The 20,501-nt window shown below is 50.1% G+C and overlaps 2 protein-coding genes, 1 non-coding gene and 1 pseudogene across 3 annotated transcripts; 1 reads left to right on the plus strand and 3 right to left on the minus strand.

The window, feature by feature from the left end:
• Window positions 1-3,927: 3,927 nt before the first annotated feature.
• Window positions 3,928-11,694, minus strand: LOC124294312 (annotated as a pseudogene).
• Window positions 11,695-12,175: 481 nt separating this feature from the next.
• LOC124294346 lies at window positions 12,176-12,330 on the minus strand. The gene has a single exon (XR_006904283.1). It is a non-coding gene; the product is annotated as a 5.8S ribosomal RNA (ribosomal RNA).
• Window positions 12,331-16,845: 4,515 nt separating this feature from the next.
• On the plus strand, window positions 16,846-17,894 carry LOC124293941. The gene is made up of 3 exons (XM_046736991.1): window positions 16,846-16,934; window positions 17,044-17,326; window positions 17,424-17,894. The coding sequence occupies exons 1-3, from the start codon at window positions 16,919-16,921 to the stop codon at window positions 17,659-17,661; spliced, it is 537 nt and encodes a 178-aa protein (XP_046592947.1). The 5' UTR covers window positions 16,846-16,918; the 3' UTR covers window positions 17,662-17,894.
• Window positions 17,895-18,965: 1,071 nt separating this feature from the next.
• On the minus strand, window positions 18,966-20,489 carry LOC124293935. The gene is made up of 2 exons (XM_046736969.1): window positions 20,317-20,489; window positions 18,966-20,227 (listed from the first exon to the last, which is right to left on the minus strand). The coding sequence occupies exons 1-2, from the start codon at window positions 20,408-20,410 to the stop codon at window positions 18,966-18,968; spliced, it is 1,356 nt and encodes a 451-aa protein (XP_046592925.1). The 5' UTR covers window positions 20,411-20,489.
• Window positions 20,490-20,501: the final 12 nt, after the last annotated feature.

Below are 20,501 nucleotides of genomic sequence, written 5' to 3' on the forward strand. Positions count from 1 at the left end.
GCGAGAAGGTGTAGGTTCATAAACCTCACTCCCCGCTCGGTGGCCTGAGCCTCCTCCCGTGCCATCATCCGCAGTTCCTCATCCCTCCACCTTCACTTGGCGCCGGGCAGTTCGATGGCCGCGTTAGCCTCCACAGGGTGTCGTATCCTGCGGTGAACTCCAAGCCCTCGCTTCGTAGCGAAGTCCTGCTCGCAGTCACCGCAGGCATACCGCTCGGGTGCTGGTTCAGGGTCGATAGGGTGCGGTTCGTTGTCAGGGACTGGCGTAGGGTCGTACACTACCCCCACAGCCACCTCCGAGGGATCGGCTAACTCCCCCCGGGTGCTTGTTTCAGCAGGCCCGCCGGGCTGAGGCACTCGGCGGGTTCTGCTTTTAATTCGTTTATTTTGCGGGCCTGCTGAAAGTTAGTGAGTAGGGCTGGCAACATCCCCCCCTTGAGCCCCCGCCATTTATCGGCTGCCCGCCATCGGCGGGTCGGTGGGCACATGACGACTCCCCGAGGGGAGCCGTCTTTGGGCGTTCGACAGCCAACCGTCGATGAGAGAGTCATAGTTACTCCCGCCGTTGACCTGCGCTTGCTTGAATTTCTTCACGTTGACATTCAGAGCACTGGGCAGAAATCCTATTGCGTCAACACCCGCTAGGGCCATCGCACTGCTTTGTTTTAATTAGACAGTCGGATTCCCCCAGTCGGAGTCAGTTCTGAGCTGACCGTTGAATGGCGGCCGAAGAGGACGACGGCAACGGCGAACCACCGCCAAAGCCTCGCAGCAAGGAAGATCCACGGGAGGCCAAGGCACGGGACCGAGCTCGGATCCGGTTATTACCATCACCTCGCCCAGGCCCGGCACGTCAGCCAAACCCGCTTCCCGACCAAGCCCGACACGCCCCGATCCTCAGAGCCAATCCTTATTCCAAAGTTACGGATCCAATTTGCCGACTTTCCTTACCTACGTTAGTCTACAAAATTAACCGAGGCTCATTTGACGATGTTCCGACAGGCTCCCGGCCCGGATCGACTCCGGGACTCCGCGCATCGCCTTTCGGTCGACATGGACCAAAATTTTTACAATTACCGTCTGTCCGGATCGACTCCGGGACGCCGCGCGTCGCCTCTCGCTCGACTCGTGCCGCAGCTTCGACGAGTCCCGTCGGCCCGGATCGACTCCGGGAGGCCGCGCATCGCCCTTTGCTCGAGTCGGAACGAAACTTCATCGAGTCCCGTCGGCCTGTATCGACTCCGGGACGCCGCGCACCGCCCTTCTGTCGACCCGGACCGAAATTTTTACAAGTCCCGTCTGTCCGGATTGACTCCGGGACGCCGTGCGTCGCCTTTCGCTCTACTCGTACCGCAGCTTTAACGAGTCCCGTCGGCCCGTATCGACTCCGGGACGCGGCGCATCGCCTTCCTGTCAACTCGGACCAAAATTTTTACAAGTCCCGTCGGCCCGGATCGACTCCGGGAGGCCGCGCATCGCCTTTCTGTCGACTCAGACCGAAATTTTTACAAGTCCCGTCTGTCCGGATTGACTCCGGGACGCCGCGCGTCGCCTTTCGCTCTACTCGTACCGCAGCTTTAACGAGTCCCGTCGGCCCGTATCGACTCCGGGACGCGGCGCATCGCCTTCCTGTCAACTCGGACCAAAATTTTTACAAGTCCCGTCTGTCCGGATTGACTCCGGGACGCCGCGCGTCGCCTTTCGCTCTACTCGTACCGCAGCTTTAACGAGTCCCATCGGCCCGTATCGACTCCGGGACGCCGCGCATCGCCCTTCTGTCGACCCGGACCGAAAGTTTTACAAGTCCCGTCGGCCCGGATCGACTCCCGGAGGCCGCGCATCGCCCTTTGCTCGACTCGGAACGAAACTTCATCGAGTCCCGTCGGCCCGTATAGACTCCGGGACGCCGCGCACCGCCCTTCTGTCGACCCGGACCGAAAGTTTTACAAGTCCCGTCGGCCCGGATCGACTCCCGGAGGCCGCGCATCGCCCTTTGCTCGACTCGGAACGAAACTTCATCGAGTCCCGTCGGCCCGTATAGACTCCGGGACGCCGCGCACCGCCCTTCTGTCGACCCGGACCGAAAGTTTTACAAGTCCCGTCGGCCCGGATCGACTCCGGGAGGCCGCGCATCGCCTTTCTGTCGACTCGGACCGAAATTTTTACAAGTATCGTCTGTCCGGATTGACTCCGGGACGCCGCGCGTCGCCTTTCGCTCTACTCGTACCGCAGCTTTAACGAGTCCCGTCGGCCCGTATCGACTCCGGGACGCGGCGCATCGCCTTCCTGTCGACTCGGACCAAAATTTTTACAAGTCCCGTCGGCCCGGATCGACTCCGGGAGGCCGCGCATTGCCTTTCTGTCGACTCGGACCGAAATTTTTACAAGTCCCGTCTGTCCGGATTGACTCCGGGACGCCGCGCGTCGCCTTTCGCTCTACTCGTACCGCAGCTTTAACGAGTCCCATCGGCCCGTATCGACTCCGGGACGCCGCGCATCGCCCTTCTGTCGACCCGGACCGAAAGTTTTACAAGTCCCGTCGGCCCGGATCGACTCCCGGAGGCCGCGCATCGCCCTTTGCTCGACTCGGAACTAAACTTCATCGAGTCCCGTCGGCCCGTATAGACTCCGGGACGCCGCGCACCGCCCTTCTGTCGACCCGGACCGAAAGTTTTACAAGTCCCGTCGGCCCGGATCGACTCCGGGAGGCCGCGCATCGCCTTTCTGTCGACTCGGACCGTAATTTTTACAAGTCCTGTCGACCCGTATCGACTTTGGGACGCCGCGCATCGCCTTCCGTTCGTCTCGGACCAAAATTTTCACAAGTCCCGTCGGCCCGTATCGACTCCGGGACGCTGCGCATCGCCTTTCTGTCGACTCGGACCGAAATTTTTACAGGTCCCGTCTGTCCGGATCGACTCCGGGACGCCGCGCGTCGCCTTTCGCTCGACTCGTACCGCAGCTTTAACGAGTCCCGTCGGCCCGTATCGACTTCGGGACGCCGCGCATCGCCTCCTGCTCGACTTGAACCGAAAATTTCACAAGTCCCGTCGGCCGTTGATTGAATTCGGAACGCGGCGCATCGCCTATCGCTCCACTCAGACCGAAATTTTTAAACTGCAGTCGGCCCCGTATCGACTCCGGGACACCGCGCATCGCCTTTCGCTCGACTTGTACCGAAATTTTCACTACTCTCGTCAGCCCTGTATCGACCCTAGGACCCCGAGCATCGCCTTTCATTCGACTCGGACCCAAATTTCACAAGTCCCGTCAGTCCCGTATCGACTCCGAGACGCCGCGCATTGCCTTTTGCCCGACGCCAACGAAAATTTTTACAAGTCTTGTCCTGCCGCATCGAGCGTTCGCCCGTCTGCCGTCGTCCCATCGGCCCTGGGACGCGGCCCATTGCGTTGTGGTCGACGCGGACTAAAATTTTCACAAAACCCGCCGTGCCGTGGTCCGATTGCGGGTCCAGCGATGACTATCTCGGGACGCGGCGCATTGCCGTGCCGTCGCCCGGGACGAAAAAAATTCCCAACTTCTTCGGGGATTGAGGACGACGACCGACTGTCGACGTATCATCGAGAAGATAACGGCCACGTTTTGTCTAATCTTGATGATGGCCTCTACCGTCCCTGAATCCAGCGACGTACCGAGGGTCTACCGGTTTCATTGGTCCTTTGTCGGCCTCGTGTTCGCTGACTGGCTATCCGAGCTGCGTATATCTCAAGTGGCAACGGGTACGGAAAAATTTTCTTTTCTAAGTCCCCGCACTCGTATTGCCATCGCACCCGCTCGGCGAGCAGAGCACGGCCGCGCCGGTCCGCCCGCGACTCGTCCGACATGGGACGAGCGACGCGTCGCGTTACCGGCGTCAAGCCAGCGCTCTGCAAACACAAACACATTGGGGCCTCGTCTAACCGACAAGACGAATCCCCAAGGCAAGGGCTGAGTCTCAACAGATCGCAGCGTGGTAACTGCTCCACTGAGTACAACACCTTGCCTGGTACCTAAGTCGTCTACAGACTATTTTAAGTCCCGACATCGAACTGGATGACCCATGATCGGCCGTTCGAGGCCAGACCGACGAGCGGGAAGATCCCGACGAAGGCCGAACACCCCGCCCTGCGAACAGGGCTCTTGCGACGACCGGTCCGTGGACCGGCCACATAGTGAAGTCACATTGTTTTGAGCCTTTCGACCCACAAGACTCCTTGAAATATCGTTGCCCCCTTTGACTAAAGAGGATACGGCCTTAGAGGCGTTCAGGCATAATCCCACGAATGGTAGCTTCGCACCACCGGCCGCTCGACCGAGTGCGTGGACCAAATGTCCGAACCTGCGGTTCCTGTCGTACTGAGCAGGATTACTATCGCAACGACGAGTCATCAGTAGGGTAAAACTAACCTGCCTCACGACGGTCTAAAGCCAGCTCACGTTTCCTATTGGTGGGTGAACAATCCGACGCTTGGCGAATTCTGCTCCGCAATGATGGGAAGAGCCGACATCGACGGATCAAAAAGCGACGTCGTTATTAACGCTCGGCCGCCACAAGTCAGTTATCCCTGTGGTAACTTTTCTGAGACCTCTTGCTGAAAACTCTTTAAGCCAAAAGGATCGATAGGTCGTGCTTTCGCAGTCTCTATGCGTTCTGAACATCGAGATCAAGCCAGCTTTTGCCCTTTTGCTCTACGCGAGGTTTCTGTCCTTGCTGAGCTGGCCTTAGGACACCTGCGTTATTCTTTGACAGATGTACCGCCCCAGTCAAACTCCCCGCCTGGCATTGTCCTCGGATCGAATCACGCGGAAGTATAATCGACGATCGGCCGAAGCCTCACGCCACTCTTACATGCTCAGCACCAGAACACCGTGACAGCCGGGACGCAAGTTCTCGACGCACGCGCTCCGCCCAACCAAGTTAGTGAAGAAACGATGAAAGTAGTGGTATTTCACCGGCGTAGTTGCCACCTCCCACCTATGCTACACCTCTCATGTCTCCTTACAATGCCAGACTAGTGTCATGCTGAACAGGGTCTTCTTTCCCCGCTAATTTTTCCAAGCCCGTTCCTTTGGCAGTGGTTTCGCTAGATAGTAGATAGGGACAGTGGGAATCTCGTTAATCCATTCATGCGCGTCATCAATTAGATGACGAGGCATTTGGCTATTCTAACATAAAATTGGCGGTTGAATGACAGACGTGGACAAGACATAGACGTGGACAACACGAACACTTGACACTCTGGGGACCGCGGGCCCCTACCTCAGCGGCAGGAGCTAGCCGATGCCCTGTCGGGGCTGAGGACGATGTGGCCAACGCCTAAAACCAGTCATCTGGTTGAACCGCACCCAGTTGGTGTGTGACCCTTGTAGCACCTGAGTCGTGATCCTTCCGAGGAGCCTGTCCGACAGCCCGAACGAGCGGAGGCTTTGGTACGATCGCTCGCACCAAACACCCCTCCATGTGAGGGTACACGTGGTCGTCTCGATGTTCGCGACCGGGACCTCTAGGTGCGCAGCTACGCCCTCCAGTCGGTCTCGGTTGTCGGCGTAGTAACCCAGCTTTCTGACCTGACTTGTCGAGAACGGGGTTACGCCTGAGACGACCTGGGAATCGATGAAAGCCCAGCGCCCCTCCTTGCTCGCAATTATGTCGGGCTTCCGGTTTCCCTCAGAGGTCTCAAATACCCTTTCCCTCTGGATGTTTCAACCCTTATGCCTGAGGCCAGCAGCTGTTGTGGCACAGACCGCGTCATGACGCTTGATCCTGCCTCCGTGCGTCCTCCAACACTGTTGTATGACGTGAGCAGCGGTCTCCGTAGAGTCGCATCCAGCACGGCAGGTGGCACGCCGGCTGGTGCGCCGCTGCCCGCGTGAGGTACGCAGTAGTGTGGGGAGGCAGTTGACGCGGACGTGGTTATACTGCACGTAGTCACGGGCCGGGATGGAATCGGTACCGTGGTGGACCCAGTTACTGGACAGGTTGCTCAGGGATGACTTCCTAAGCTCCTGTCCGTCCACCGACTCGTGCAGAATCGTTGCCCATAGCTGCTGGCGTTCCTCGGCTGACGAGTCGTCTACCGATAACCCGGCTTTGCAGGGCACGCGCCGGGCCCAGCCGAGTTTTTGCTGGACCCTTCGACACGCATGTGCTGCCCGGGCCGCGGAGAGACTACTCTGATTCAGTCCGCCAAGGCGGCTGATCACCATTGCCGGGATAAGGGTGGTGAGGGAGTGAATACCCAATCCGCCATCCACCGCTGAGGCGTAGCAATAGCCGACCGCCGTGTCGTCGGGGAGCCTAAGCCAGACGCGAACCGCGCGCCTGACTTGAGTGTCGAGGGACTTGAGCCTTCCTGCCGTAGTCCTACCCAGAGCCAGAAGATGGTCGACCCTGGGTAGCAGAAAGAGCCGCAGCATGATTTGTCTTTGCTGCGGCTTGAGCGGAGCTTTTGTGATGTTGTTTAGATCCGCTCCAGGCTTGGCCTTGACAGTCGTAATCCCCCCGGGGCTGAACTCGCCACCCAAATACGACCATCTTTGGAGCACGCTGGTTTGGGTCAGAGGGCCGTCGCGTAATCGAAATAGCGGTTTGACTACGGTCTTGACCTTCTTTACCTCACCGGCAGGCACCAAAGATAGAGCAGTGCATTTGAATGCGTTGAGCGTCAGCCCCATGCTCGCTGCCGTCCCCCTTACCTTCGGGAGTTCCCTCTGCATTCCCCATTTAAAAGCTGTGATCAGGGTCAGGTAGTCCGCGAAGGCGAGACAGGAAATCTGCTCGCCTTCGAGGTTGAACACGACCTCAGAGGGCACGACCGCAAGGATTCTGTTTGCGATCAGGTTGAAGAGAATTGGCGAGAGAGGATCTCCTTGACGAACTCCGCGCCAGACGGGTACCGGTTGGGACATCCTTCCGTCCGCCGCCAGCCTGGTGGTGGCACCTTCATACAGCTCGGCCGCATAGGTTACCAGACCAGCTGGTAGGCCGAGCTGTCCGACGATCGTTTCGAGCGCAGCAAGTCTCACCGTATCAAATGCCTGAGCGACATCGCCGTACCATTGGCCGCAATGAACGCACGCTGGCGATCGTCGGTGAGGTTGGCGGATCTAAGGCGAACAGCAAGGATGCGGTGGAGTTGTCGTATCACTACCGAACCGATCGAAATCGGCTGGTTATCCCCTGGATTTTCCGGTACCTTGTTCTTTGGAATAAAGATTGTCCGGCTCTAAAGGAGTTGTCTTGGAAATCCCCCCCTCAGCATGACGACGTTGTAAAGGAGCGCGCGGATAGATGGTGATACTACGCGCCACTGCCTCGCCGTGACCATGTCTGAACCGGGTGATAACGACACCGGGGCCTTGATGTCATCAATCTCCTGAGTGGAGATTGGGTCTCACGTGTACCATAGCTCGGGTTTTTCGGGCGGGATCCTGGAAGGACCTGTGTGATCCCTTGACGGGTTTCCAAACAGTGGGCCCCAGTGCGTGACCAACTCATCCAGTGTGTGGTTGATCGGACTGGGGCCATCTTCCAGGATCTCCCGAGCCACGTGGCGTCTGTTGTTTTTCCACCCGGTCTGTACTCTGGCGTACTCACGACGGCGCAGTGTCCTATTTGACGGCGGCTTTCCATTTCTCAGGCGGATTGGGATCGCGGCCGGCTCACGGCGCCCAGATCCAGCTGCAGCATCTGCAGGGGAAAATACTCTGCCTAACCATTCAGTTATGGCGACGTCTGTATTTCCCCCCTTTAGAGCATCATCAGCGATGTCAGCCAACTCGTTGGCACGATGATGCTCCTCTTGCCGGGCTGTCACGATCAAACGACGCATGTCTCCGGCAAGGTCGTGCCCCCAAGTTGTGGTGGGAGCAGGTGCCACTAGGGTGGGTGGTGTTACCCGTGCTTGATCAGCGGAGGAAGAGCGTTCACGCGGTGATGGCAAGGAGCGGCTCCTTCGTCCCCGTAGTCTGGCAGGGGTCCCAGGGGGCGTGTGGGCAGCCTTCAGGTCTTGTTGGGCTGCCTCAACCATTCTCCGGTAGTCCGGCCGGCGCCGGACTCCTTTGATAGCCTCCTGGGTCCTACCAGAGACCAGAGCCAGAAGGTGTAGGTTCATAAACCTTACTCCCCGCTCGATGGCCTGAGCTTCCTCACGTGCCATCATCCGCAGTTCCTCATCCCTCCACCTGAGCTTGGCGCCGGGCAGTTCGATGGCCGCATTTGCTTCGACAGGGTGTCGTATCCTGCGGTGAACTCCGAGCCCTCGCTTCGTAGCGGAGTCCTGCCCGCAGTCTCCGCAGGCATACCGCTCGAGTGCTGGTCCAGGGTCAATAGGGTGCGGTTTTTGTTCAGGGACTGGCGTGGGGTCGTCCACTGCCCCCACAGCCACCTTCGGGGAATCGGTTTACTCCCCCCGGGTGCTTGTTTCAGCAGGCCCGCCGGGCTGAGGCACACGACGGGTTCTGCTTTCCATTCTTTTAGATTGCGGGCTTGCTGAAATTTAGTGGAAGGGGCTCGCAACCCCATTCCTTTCCCTTGAGCCACCGCTTTTGTCGGCCGCCCGCCAGTGGCCGGTCGGTGGGCACGTGACGATTCCCCGAGGGGAGCCGTCTTTGGTGGGCCGACAGCCAACCGTCGTTAGCTAGATGCGGGTTGTAATACCCGCACCCATTGCCCGACTCTCACCACAAGGAGGTGACGGTTGGCACATGTGTGTTGCAGCTGAGACGTCGCAAGCGCTCTACCACCCCTCCGACACCCAGCCACAACCCACTTGAGAGAGTCAAACATTACTCCCGCCGTTTACCCGCGCTTGCTTGAATTTCTTCACGTTGACATTCAGAGCACTGGGCAGAAATCACATTGCGTCAACACCCGCTAGGGCCATCGCAATGCTTTGTTTTAATTAGACAGTCGGATTCCCCCAGTCCGTACCAGTTCTGAGCTGACCGTTGAATGGCGGCCAAAGAGGACGACGGCGACGGCGAACCGCCGCCGAAGCCTCGCGGCAAGGAAGATCGGCGGAAGGCCGAAGCACGGGTCCGAGCTCGGATCCGGTTAACACGATCACCTCGCCCAGGCCCGGCACGTCAGCCAAACCCGCTTCCCGACCAAGCCCGACACGCCCCGATCCTCAGAGCCAATCCTTATTCCGAAGTTACGGGTCCAATTTGTCGACTTTCCTTACCTACGTTAGTCTATCGACTAGAGGCTCTTCACCTTGGAGACCTGCTGCGGATATGGGTGCGAACCGGCGCGAGAGGTCCACGTGGCCCTCTTCTGGATTTTCAAGGCTCCAGGGGAAGATCCGGACACCGCCGCAACTGCGGTGCTCCTCGCGTTCCAAACCCTATCTCCCTGCCAGAGGATTTCAGGGAACTCGAACGCTTATACAGTAAAGAAAACTATTTCCGGATCTCCCGACGGCGTCTACAGGTTGTGACGTTGCACCTAGAGTGCAAGTCACAGCAAACCCCAAACCCGCGGGGACGAGCCGAACGGGTGAGTCCCGGCCCGTCGGGAAACACCCGAAGCTACCCGTAGCTCACCGACGCTCGGCTGAGCCGAGCGCCAGCCAGCAGTACGACCACGTCTCGCCACCAGGACTGACGTTATCCAACACAAACCCCAGAAAGAAAGAGAGAGAGAGAAAGAGAAAGAGAGAGAGAGAGAGAGAGAAGAAAAACGAAGTGCCGAGCAGGACGTCCCCCTCCACACCGCCACCAAGCCACGCCGACCGACGACACCAGGTTAGCCTGCGATCTACAGCCGATCTGCACCTCCTCCCATTCCTCCCCCCGCAATACCGACCCTTCCCCCCTTACACTCCCCGTCGCCCTACACCACCCCCCCCCGCAATACCGACCCTTCCTTCCTCACACTCCCCGTCGCCTTACACCTCCCCCCCCCCGCGCGTACCTTTAAGTTAGAATTAAGTGACGCTAAGGGCTGAGGCGTGATCAGCCACCGCTAACGTCTACACCCACTTTGTACAGATCTTTTATAGTTTCAAGTCAACCCCCCCCCCCGATCTCAAAACGTTTACACTCTTCAAAAAAACATACACAATGTTTTACGATTAACTCAGTCTTGACTTTCTCGCCCCGTCTCTAATTGTTCCTCCTTTCCCCATATTTAGTGCGGACTCAGAACCCGTCTTAAGGTCTTTTCGGGTTACCCCGACGAACTCTCTTGCGAGGGCCCGACTAGTAAACGGTTCCGCTGCCGGGTTACGGAATAGGAACCGGATTCCCGTTTACCCGACGGGTGTGTCACTTTTCAAACCGCGCGCGCCCACGCCTGGGGGAATACCAAGCAAGGCCCGATGTTCGCACAATCACTGGCGTCACGACGCGCGTGTCAGGCATAGAAATACACCAATATCGTCATCGGATTCCTCCGAGGGCTTAGGATCGACTGAATCGTGTGCAACGGCTGTTTACACGAAGCCCTTTTCCACGTCAGTCCTCCAGGGCCTCGCTGGAGTATTCGCTACCACCACCAAGATCTGCACCGACGGCGGCTCCAGGCAGGCTTACGCCCAGACCCTTCTGCGCACAACGCCGCGACCCTCCTACTCGTCAGGGCTTCATGACGGCCTAGGCCGTCTCGTATGCCGCTGACGGCCGAGTATAGGCACGACGCTCCAGCGCCATCCATTTTCAGCGCTAGTCGCTTCGGCAGGTGAGTTGTCACACACTCCTGAGCGGATTCCGACTTTCATGGCCACCGTCCTGCTGTCTTAAGCAACCAACGCCTTTCATGGTATCCCATAAGCGTCGCCTTTGGCGCCTTGACTCGGCGTTTAGTTCATTTTACAGCGCTAGTTCTGCTTACCAAAAGTAGCCCACTTGGCACTTTGATCCGAGATCTCGTGGCCTCATAGTTCAAGCAAGCCAGAGATCTCACCCATTTGAAGTTTGAGAATAGATTGAGGTAGTTTCGGCCCCAAGGCCTCTAATAATTCGCTTTGCCGGATAAGACTCGTGTACGTTTTGTACGCGAGTGCCAGCTATCCTGAGGGGAACTTCGGAGGGAACCAGCTACTGAATGGTTCGATTAGTCTTTCCCCCCTATACCCAGTTCCGACGATCGATTTGCACGTCAGAATCGCTACGGACCTCCCTCAGGGTTTCCCCTGACTTCGTCCTGACCAGGCATAGTTCACCATCTTTCGGGTCCCAACGTGTACGCTCTGGATGCGCCTCTTCTCGCAGTGAGAACGAGACGCCCCATCCTCCCTCGGTCAGCGCTGGGGTCACCTTTACTTTCATTTTGCCTTTAGGTTTGCTCGTCCCAATGACTCGCGCACATGTTGGACTCCTTGGTCCGCGTTTCAAGACGGGTTCTGAAAGTATCCGAAGCAATAGCGTCACCGACCGGTATTTAATAATTCGAAAGAGCCAGCCAGAGGACACCACCAGCCAACAGCTGGCCAGGCCCGGGGACGGCGCTAGGTCCGACCACTGGAGATCGCTGTACGCGCTTGCGGCGGGCCCGACTCAGTTCGATGCGGCTCTGAACAGTGCGGGTCCCGCCGGGCACCCGGACGGGCAACCAGGGATCTGCCCCGACGAGAACGCCGAGACGGCTGTTTCCTGTTCGCTCGCCGCCACTGAGGAAATACTAGTCAGTTTCTTTTCCTCCGCTTAGTAATATGCTTGAATTCAGCAGGTAGTCTCGCCTGCTCTGCGGTATTCGTAAGATTGCGAGTCCGTCGTCAGCGACGGTCGTTTGTTTAGGAACAGCACGGTCGACACGAACGAGAACACAACGTATCTTTCATACGTTTGAGCCACGGAAACGACCGTAAACACGCCCGCCGTACGGGAGACTCGAGAGCCCCCCGCGGCGAAACGTGGACGGATCTTGTTCACATGAGCGGCGAACCGACCGCGCGCGGTCTGTGTGTCGCCGTGCCGATATCGTTCGTTCTCTCGACTATCGCTAGCACCGGAACGTGACGAACGGCAGCGACAGCTCGACCCCGCGATCTGCGGCGACGCGTCGTGACCGTGACATCCGTGTCTGTTTGAGGCGACGCGACCCGTTGCCGCGCGACCCGCGCGCGACACGGGTTGCGAACGCCCAGTCATACGCTCGCGAAGGCACGGTGCGCTGTTCCCCCGGGGGGGTTTTCGCAGCACCGTTGCCGACGGAGTAGTCTGTCGTTGTTGAACGACCCTCAGCCAGGCGTGGTCCGGGAATTGTGTCCGTGGACCGCGATGTGCGTTCGAAATGTCGATGTTCATGTGTCCTGCAGTTCACAAGTTGGGGCGCAATTAGCTGCGTTCTTTATCGACCCACGAGCCAAGTGATCCACCGTTCAGGGTAATCATACATGTGAATTTTGCATTAAAAATGCCAAAATTACGGTTGTTACCGGCTTTCTGTGGTCGTGAGCGGGCGCCGCGTGCGTCAGCCCTTGCGCGGTTGCGCGCGGGAAGGACCGCGCGCCGCGCGTCAAATTTCGTTCGTGCGATAGTTCAAGGGCCGACGTCGCCTCGAGTTCACGGGTCGTCTGCCGGAATGAACCGGCGCCGGACCCGATCGGCTCGCAATGCAAACGATTGACGGCGGACGGCAGTGGGCCGCGTCAGCGAGTCCCGGGCATCGCTGCCCTCGACGCTGACGCAAGCTTCCTCGTACGGGCGGAAATTCGCTCTGAAGCCTACCGCGTTTGCGGCCTGCGCCCGGGGTTTAACGGCGTTGCACCGAGGACACCCGGGCGCAGATAGGCTGCCCGCGAAGAAGCGCTGAGACTAGCTTCGCACGTCTCTCTCATACGACCTGACCGGGTCGAACGAGTCGAGACGGACCGCGGAGCGGTCCCCTTTTGGCACCGAGTCGGCCGGAGCTGGACGCGGAGCGACGGGTCGACGCCTCGGCGCGAGTCGGTCGTCGGGCGGTTTCAGCCGGCGACTGCGCTCGTCGCGACCGCGGCAAACGCCGCAGCCATCGGATCCGGCGTCAGCACCGCGTTCGTTGTCACGACGATTGTGTTGCGCGCCGCGGCAACCGGCCCGACCGTTACGTCGTTCAAAGTTTTGTGAAATTTTGTTCCCGGCACGTGGGCGTACACGCCGCTCTCGCGGCGAGACAGCCCCGCGCGCTTACGAGTTGCTGCTTTGGCAGTACGAAACGTTGATGATTCTTCCGCAGGTTCACCTACGAAACCTTGATACGACTTTTACTTCCTCTAAATGATCAAGTTTGGTCATTTTCCCGGCAACATCGGCAATGCCGAGACATTGCCGCGTCCCAGTCCGAAGACCTCACTTAATCATTCAATCGGTAGTAGCGGCGTGTGTACAAAGGGCAGGGACTTAATCAACGCGAGCTTATGACTCGCGCTTACTGGGAATTCCTCGTTCATGCGAAATAATTGCAAGCCCCAATCCCTAGCACGAAGAAGGTTCAGCGGGTTACACGGGCCTTTCGGCCAGGGAAGACACGCTGATTCCTCCAGTGTAGCGCGCGTGCGGCCAAGAACATCTAAGGGCATCGCAGACCTGTTATTGTTCAATCTCGTGCGACTAGAAGCCGCCTGTCCCTCTAAGAGGATTTATTTGTACGCCGGTAGTGAAAACCGCCCGACCGAGGCCGGAGACCTTCGAGATACCGGAAGGTACGCCTACTCAGCAGGCTAGAGTCTCGTTCGTTATCGGAATCAACCAGACAAATCGCTCCACCAACTAAGAACGGCCATGCACCACCACCCACCGAATCAAGAAAGAGCTCTCAATCTGTCAATCCTTTCGGTGTCCGGGCCTGGTGAGGTTTCCCGTGTTGAGTCAAATTATGCCGCAGGCTCCACTCCTGGTGGTGCCCTTCCGTCAATTCCTTGAAGTTTCAGCTTTGCAACCATACTTCCCCTGGAACCTAAAAGCTTTGGTATTGTGTATGCGAGAAAGAGGTAAATAAAGACGACTACACTCTGTTACGGTTCAGGACCGACTGCCTTTATTGCCTGCCTTCTCACATTCTATACTATCGTTATAGATACACACATTCGTACACATTTGTACATCACACATCTTACACCCTTCCCCGTTTTATTCAGTTATCAAAGTTGATAGACATTATACCTTTACAAATAATGCGTAGCATCGTATGGTGTTACATTTCGCTTTAATCTATTTGATTTTCTTAAAACTATCGCCGAATTTTCGCTGCTTACATTATCTCGCACATTAGTACTAACACATATTTTACTTTGATCATTTTCGCTTTTCCGCCAATGTCGTATTTGATCGAAATGTCTTTTATGCTCTTTCTCTCCTCCTTCCTTAAATTTTATTATACAGTTTCTTGGAGGTGATTTTCTAACAATTCTGGCTTCCGACATTTTCGGGTGATGTTTTCGAAAATCCTTTGCCATTATTACGTCCCCTTCTTCAAAGTTTTCTTTTCTACTACCTTCGAAGTGCTTTTTTTGCATATATTGCTTTGATTCAACGTGATATCTCGTTTCTGGCCGTAATAATAACAAAGGAGTTTTCGGTTCTCTTTTAAACAACAAGTTGGCCGGAGTTTCATTCGTTGTTGCATGTTTTGTTGTTCTGTATGAGAATAAAAACATTTGTATGGCAGTTCTCACATCTACTTTCGAGCTTTGTACAATCGCTTTGAGTTTACGCTTAAATGTTTTCACAAGATTTTCCGCAGGTCCATTTGTCGCTGGGTGTTTCGGCGCTGAAAAATCTTGTTTTATTCCTAATTGCTTGAGAAACTTTTTGTATTCGTCGCTCGTAAACTGCGTTCCTGAATTAGTTACAATATGGTTCGGTAGCCCATGCGTTGTAAACATTTCTCGGAATTTTTCTATCGTTGCTTCTGCTGATATATTTTCCATAATGAAAATTTCAGGCCACTTAGAATAGGCATCGATGACTAAAAGGTAAGTTTGCCCCAAATATGGCCCCGCAAAGTCTGCATGAAGTCTTTGCCAAGGTTGGCTTGGCCATGGCCATGGAGTTAATTCCATTCTAATTGGATTGTCTTTAGATTCAACACACCATTTGCAATATTTAGATTTATCTTCTAAATTTTTATCTATATTATACCACCAAACCACCGACCTTGCCAAACTCTTCATTTTAACTATCCCAAAGTGACTTTCGTGCAATTTTTCGATTACCTTTTCTCTTAATTTAGGTGGGACGATAACTATCTGTCCCCACATTAAACATTCTTTTTCGACGTGAATTTCGACTTTACGCAGTGCATATGGTTGCAACTCATTAGGCTAACTTTTAAGACTACAGTCAGGCCATCCTTTTATTACCATCCGCTTCACGATGGATAGAGTCTCGTTTTTAGCAGTTTCGCGTGCTACTGCTTTGAAATTTAAACATGTTATGTTTGTTGAATATACATAGTGTAAATACGTAAATCGGCCTTCAGTTTCTAAAACATCATTATTTTCTACATAATTTATTGGTAATCTCGATAAAGTATCAGCCACAATATTATCTCTTGTACTAATGTACTCTATTTCATAATCAAATGCCGATAGAAAGTAACTCCAATTTTGCAATCTACTCGTAGCCATTTTTGGTATACCCTTTTCGGGAGAAAAGATCCTAGATAACGGTTTATTATCCGTTATTAAAAGAAATTTACGTCCGAATAAATAATCATAAAACTTAGTTACTCCAAATATTATCGCAGCTGCTTCTTTATCAATTTGCGAGTAATTTTCTTGCGCGCCTGTCAACCTCGTTGATGCAAACGCTACCGGTCTATCGCCGTCTTCATAAAACTGGCTGATATACGCACCCAGCCCTTTTGGGGACGCATCACATGTTAATTTTAATGGTAAAGATGGATTGTAGTTTACAAGCACGCTTTTTAATTCTATTTTCGCTCTTTTAAACGCTTCTTTGCAATTTTGATCCCACTCAAAAATTCTCGAATTACTGCAATTATATAATGGTGCTAGAATTTTAGCACGATCTTTAAATAACCTGCCATAATAATTGATTTTACCTAATAATAACTGTAATTCTTTGTGATTTTCCGGTTCTTTCATATCAACTATTGCTCTATACTTTTCTTCATTTACTGTAATAGTGTCATCCCGTAACTTATATCCTAAATAATTAACTTCATCTTTGAAAAATTCGCATTTCTTCACTCGTCCTTTCAAACCGCATTCTTCTAAACTCTTTAATACTATATCTAAATTTCGCAAATGTTCCTCATCATCACTTCCCGTTACCACTACGTCGTCTGCTACCACCGCGACTCCGTTTATATTTTTCAAAACTTCCTCCATTTGCTTTTGAAAATACCCAGGTCCCGATGATATACCGTACATCATATACAAGCATTTAAACAAGCCCTTATGAGTATTGATAGTTAATAAGTTTTGCGAATTTTCCTCAACGGGAACTTGTAAGAAAGCTTCTTTTAGGTCAATTTTCGAATACCGCTTCTTATTTTTATTATTAATATTTTTTGTTATTAATCGAGCCATAGCGTGATCGAAGTTCGGTGGTGCATAGCGGATTGTTTTTAATAAAGGGTTAATAGTTACATTGAAAGCTCCACAAAGTCGAACATCTCCATTCGGTTTTAGTATCGGCACGATCGGGGTAGCCCATTCGCTCATTTCTACTGGTTCCAATATTTTCTATTCTACCAATCTATCTAATTCTTTCTCTATTTTATCCTTTAAAGCGAAAGGTACAGATCGCGCTAACTCATATATCGGTTTAGCATCCTCCTTTAATTCTAACCTGATCTTGGCCCTATTGAACGATCCTTTAGAATTTTCAAAAAATTTAGCATGTTTTTCTAAGATTTTATTTAGCCTGTCATTACCATCAATTTTATTTTTAACTATTGGTAAGCGGGAGTTGCAATCACGCCAACTGGTGACTATATTTTGAACTAGCGAAAACGGGTCGGCTGATTAATGTCATATGTAAACTGTATGTAAACAAATCCGTTTCTTAAATTTTATTAATAATAAACATTAAAAAAGGACATTACCCTAAGTTCTATTAATAATAAACAAAATGTTTTTATCAATGTGCAAAGTATTGGATTATTTGGAGTCTACAACGAGAAGCCGAAATTTTATTGAAGGCGAGCAAGTTGTCAATGCGAATCATTTAATTTATACGGGAATTTTGAGTGAAAATGAAGAGCAGTATGAATTATTATCATATTGTATACAATCATCCAATACTCGGGGAGATCCTCACGAAATAACAACAGTTATTAGTAAAACTGATAAGGTTATTTCCTCAGTGTGCAGCTGTACAGCTGGGAACAGTGGAACATGTAAACATAGTGCTGGTGTTTTGGTGTTTTGCACACGGTAAGTTTAAACAGTGGGATATATTTTTTCAATGTTTCTTGGTATGTAATTTCTACTACCAAGCCAAATTAATTATATTTTGATTATTTTTTTTTAGTAATGATTTGGCTGGCTTCAAAACGGTTTCATCAACAGACAGGAAATGTCTTTGGAGTGCACCTCGCAATGCTTGTTTGGAACAATATAATCCAAAGCCTTTGAGTGAACACGGCTGCTTCAATATAAAGAAAAATCACAAGGAACTAAGTGATGATGTCAAGAAGTCAATCAAGGAAAAACTTTTTTCGAAGAATTTAAAATCAGCTTTGTCAGAGCATGCGTACGAGCGTGAATGATTAATTTATTTATGATTGATTTTTTTTTTAATGAAAATTTTGTTGAAGTAAATTTTCATGAAAACAATTTTATGATTCACTGTTTATATAAACAATTGTTGTTTTTAATTTAATCAATTTTGTATATATTTGCCGATGAATTTAAACTTTTTTACTATTTCGATGGAATAATTTAATCAATTCTAATCATGACTTGTATGTAACATTTACTTCATCAAAATTTATGACTCTCTAATCATGTTGTGTTTAATTTTTATTTTCACACGTTTTTGAATGTATTTATCACAGAACTGGAAGGCATGCTCCACTGCAACAACCTACTATTGAAACTGTACCTCCTGAGAACTTACAACTTATCCAACGTTTGATTTCACACTCATTCTCGTCATCAATCCTACTCAATCTTTCTGAAAAACCCTTCCGACCACTGAGAGAATGTTGCCAGAAACTTTTAGAGCAATTAATTGGGAATCCTTATAATATTTGTTTAGAAACTCAAAAATTTTGTAGTGTTTGGCAGAAAGAACGTCAATTTCGAATAACTGGCTCGCGATGTTACGAGTTATACACTTATCGAAAAAATTTAAAACCCAATTGGAAAAATAAGTCTATGAAATATTTCTATCCGACAAATATTAGCACTCCAGCAATGAAACATGGTCTAAAATTTGAACCTGTTGCTCGAGAAACATATCAAGAATTAAATCCATCTACCAATGTATTTCAATGCGGACTAATAATTTCTAGAGACAATCCGTGGTTAGGATATTCTCCTGACGGTATTATTTTCGATAAGGATAAACCAATTAAATTGTTAGAGATTAAATGTCCATATGAGGGTAAATCTTTACCTGTAAATGAAGTTATTTCTAAACTCAATTTCATTCAAACAAATCCAAAAGATGAAAGTATTTTGAGTTTAAAAAAAAATCATAAGTATTATGGCCAAATTCAGTTCGGAATGGGTATTTTAAATATTCAAAAAACTGATTTTATTATATTTTCTTCGTTTGATAAAAGTATGAAAGTTTTAACAGTAGATTTTGATAAACAATTCGTAAACGATTTATTCACATCTTTAAAATTAATATATTTCAATGAAATGTTACACTATGCATGCACAGATGAACATAAACAAAATTAAATGTTGATTATTTGTGAATAACCGTTCTTTAAAAATATTTTTAAATTTAAATAAATACCTGCAACATATTCAATTGTGTTTTCATTTATTATTAACATTCTAGGTGAATTACATAGTTTTAATGTAATATTACGAATAATAGATTTAATTTATAATAAAGTTATTCCTTTTCAGACAAAAATTTATCATCTTTCAAAATCGGAGAGCTTAAATTGACAACTGCACCAATTATTGTTAAAATTTCTTTGCCTTTCTTCACTAAACCAATTGGCATTCGCGAACCTAAAACTTTAAAGACTTTGAGTCGTTGATTAGAACGTTCCACGTGTACACGAGCTCTCGCTATTTTAGCGTTCAATCGTGATTCTTCTCTGGTAAATTGAAGCTGCTCTTTCTTAAATGGAGGCCTTATAAGCTTAATATCTTTTTCCTTGCATAATTTATCAACTCGAAACCCTTTATCAACCATTATTGCTTCACCTTTTTCTAGATAATTTAATATTTTGGATTGTTCAAATATCGCATCATCTGAAACTCTTCCTCCGTACATTTCACTAATAAATGATATTATTCCTCCAGGAGTTACTCCAGTCATAAATTTTATTGTGTAAGTACTTTTGTACCGAGAATAACTTGCTTGTTGACAGCATAGATTTTTTGGTCTTTGGATAAATATTTCAGTGCAATCTAGAACGATTCTCACATTTCTAAAATCATCAAAACATACTGGGAGATTCTTAGAAATTTCATCTTTATACGGAAAAGGAATGCCTTCTTTCAAACAAACATAAAGCATATCGATTATCTTAAGGACTACTCTTCGACACTGTGATAAAGATGAATACTTAAACAAAACTGCCAAGATTGCATATGATAAATTATGCTTCAATTTTATGAATGTCATTATTATTTTACTTCGAAGGTTCATCGTTTCAAATCTATATTTAGGAAAGCCATCCTTTACCACGTCAATAATAGTTTTTAAGATATCAAAATTAATAATACCAGTTAGTGTGTTGAGCTCTTTTTCAGTTTTTAAAATATCACAAAAATCTGTGATTAAATCCCCGCTTTTAATCTGAACACCAATATCAACCAGGCGTTTTGTAGCCAAAATTTGGTCATTTTCTGTAAGCAGAGGTGTATCTTGAACTAAACTGATGGAACTACTTTCTCCTTGGTCATCCGGTTCCTCTGTCAAATTATTAGTATCTAAGTTATTAGTATCTAACACATCCTGATCTTGACAACTAAGCTGACTAGCTGGCAATACTTCATTCCTACTCTTATCTCTTCGTAATCTTCTTGTCTCTCTGTCAGTATTTTTGTTGGTGATTAATCTTGGTGTCTTGTCTGTAGAAGGTAAATTACATGAAGGAACTGCATTTTGTTTTAATCTTCGTTTGCCTTTGGAGCTTAAATCTACACAAGAAAGTAATGCCCTTAGTTAATATTGCAAATAAAAAAGTTATTAAGATAATTAAGAAACAAATATAATATAATATAATCACCTGGTGAAAAATAATCGGACTGTTTAAAATGCAAAGAACAAACTTGCATGTTATCGGTAACATTTTTACCAATTTTTAACACAATTTGCCACATTTTTCGGCAGTCTACTTTTTCTTCTTCACCGAACGTATTTATAATTTTTATGAAATTGTTTTTTTTAGGAAAAAGATGAAATCTGACATCT

Source organism: Neodiprion lecontei, chromosome 4, assembly GCF_021901455.1.
Source record: "Neodiprion lecontei isolate iyNeoLeco1 chromosome 4, iyNeoLeco1.1, whole genome shotgun sequence".
Classification (NCBI taxonomy): domain Eukaryota; kingdom Metazoa; phylum Arthropoda; class Insecta; order Hymenoptera; family Diprionidae; genus Neodiprion; species Neodiprion lecontei.

Excerpts from the sequence above, each read along its gene's own strand:
- LOC124293941 (XM_046736991.1), top strand. Across the intron at positions 17,327-17,423 it reads GTTTTGGTGTTTTGCACACG|TAATGATTTGGCTGGCTTCA; the intron begins GTAAGTTTAAAC and ends ATTTTTTTTTAG.
- LOC124293935 (XM_046736969.1), bottom strand. The coding sequence starts at position 20,410 with ATGTGGCAAATTGTGTTAAAAATTGGTAAAAATGTTACCGATAACATG. Across the intron at positions 20,228-20,316 it reads GTCCGATTATTTTTCACCAG|ATTTAAGCTCCAAAGGCAAA; the intron begins GTGATTATATTA and ends TTTCTTGTGTAG.